At 41.2% G+C, this 1,761-nt stretch overlaps 1 protein-coding gene across 1 annotated transcript; it reads left to right on the forward strand.

Annotated features, from left to right (window-relative positions):
* The first annotated feature begins 860 nt into the window (after positions 1–860).
* On the forward strand, positions 861–1,552 carry LOC131148215 (uncharacterized). The gene is made up of 3 exons (XM_058097943.1): positions 861–954; positions 1,075–1,193; positions 1,235–1,552. The coding sequence occupies exons 1-3, from the start codon at positions 861–863 to the stop codon at positions 1,550–1,552; spliced, it is 531 nt and encodes a 176-aa protein (XP_057953926.1).
* The last annotated feature ends 209 nt before the right edge of the window (positions 1,553–1,761 follow it).

Below are 1,761 nucleotides of genomic sequence, written 5' to 3' on the forward strand. Positions count from 1 at the left end.
AAGGCGAGTGCCCTAATAGAAATTAGTTGTAGCCACACCAGGTTGCATACGGTATTAGAGTTGAGGGGAGTTACATGTATGGGCGTGTAATCTCTCTTATCATCGAAAACTTTTGCTTATAAATAATTGTGTGTGTGTGTGTGAGAATGGTCTGAGAATGATTTTTATAACTGTGGTTAATTAACAATTGATGATATTTTGTATATACTAAACTCATGATAGCCACACATTGGTATTAATCTATTCCGTATTACTGAGATGTGTCTTACCCATTATACAATTCATCTTTTTCAGGATCTCTATGTGATCGAGCTTAGTGAGCTCGGGGCTAGGTTGTTTGCATAGCATTTTTGATCTTGGATGTATTTTTGGGTTTAAGTTTTTCGTTTTCTAAGATGTTTATATGGATATTGGATGTTGGGAAATTTTTGGGATGTTTATATATAACTGTGGTATATTATTGAGGATGCTTATTTATTTATTTTTCTGTTGCATGATTGAGGTTATGGTATCAGACACAGGTGATTAGATCACATCACACCCTGGGGTTCGGGGCATGATAAAGTGGTATCAGAGCATTAGGTTGTTAGGGTTTGTGGACTCTAGGATGGATTAATACTAGAGTATAGGATCGAGTTAGGATGAGGATAGGAATGGGTAAATTAAAATACTATTAGGAATTATGAGTTGTTTTTGTAGCTTGGAGGTAGAAATCCCTTGATGAACTGTAAATCCATCGACGACAATGTTTTTGAGCACTGAGCCCGGTTTTTGATGTTTATTGATTTTCCAATTTAATATTAGTATTGATTAGTCTATGACGATGGGATTCTAAGAGTATTTTCTGTCTTATCTTTGGGATGGATCCCAAAGATAAGGGTGTTGATGTTGAGGGAAGCAACAACTTGGGGGCTTCCAGTGAGGATGATCTTGATACCTATGTCGTGTTGCGAGGTATAGCTCGCCAAGTCAGGAGAGAGATGAGGCAGGAGTCTAGAGAGCAGAACTATCCATCTGCAGACTAGGGCTACAATATTAAGGAATTTACTCATTTGAACTCTCCTACTTTTGTAGGAGGACCTGACCCAATAGCTTTTGAGAATTGGGTTCAGGAGATCAAGGAGATGATGATAGTACCCTGCTGCATTGATGAGCAAAAGATTCTTTACGCCTTGTTTAAAATGATGGGGGAGGCAAAATGCTGGTGGTTTCTGTGAAGCTGCTTGAGGGATAGAGACCGGTACCAGTGCCACCGTCATGGGCCAGATTTAAGGAGCTATTCTTTGACCGGTACTTCCCTTCTTTTACCCATGAAGATAAGGTAGGGGAATTTACCAGCCTAACCCAGGGGAGTATGACTATCGGGGAGTATGCAACGAAATTTGTGGAGCTATCTTGCTTCACATTGTATATGATCCCTGATGAGGTGAGGAAGGAAAAAAGGTTTGAGAAAGACTTGCAACGGAGGATGTTGGAGCAAGTGGTGGTTTTCCAGGTCCACAACTTCTCGGACTTGGTGGATAAGGCCTCAGTATTGGAGAAGAGCTTATAGGGCGGTACAGAGCCATCGGAGCAAAGAAAGAGGCTTGCACCTCCCAGTTTTCAAGCTAAGGCTAGTCAAGGTTCATGGAAGAGAGAAAGGGACAATGTGGGTCTGAGGCAAGAGACGAGAGATCGAGGTTATCATGGTTATCAGGATGATTCGTCCTACCCTATATGTCGCAGATGTAACTGGAGGCATATAGGTGACTGCTGAGTTGG

The sequence above is a fragment of the Malania oleifera genome, chromosome 2 (genome assembly GCF_029873635.1).
Source record: "Malania oleifera isolate guangnan ecotype guangnan chromosome 2, ASM2987363v1, whole genome shotgun sequence".
Taxonomy (NCBI): Eukaryota; Viridiplantae; Streptophyta; class Magnoliopsida; order Santalales; family Ximeniaceae; genus Malania; species Malania oleifera.

Excerpts from the sequence above, each read along its gene's own strand:
- LOC131148215 (XM_058097943.1), top strand. The coding sequence starts at position 861 with ATGGATCCCAAAGATAAGGGTGTTGATGTTGAGGGAAGCAACAACTTG. Across the intron at positions 955-1,074 it reads TACCTATGTCGTGTTGCGAG|GAGGACCTGACCCAATAGCT; the intron begins GTATAGCTCGCC and ends CTACTTTTGTAG. Across the intron at positions 1,194-1,234 it reads TGTTTAAAATGATGGGGGAG|AGACCGGTACCAGTGCCACC; the intron begins GCAAAATGCTGG and ends CTTGAGGGATAG.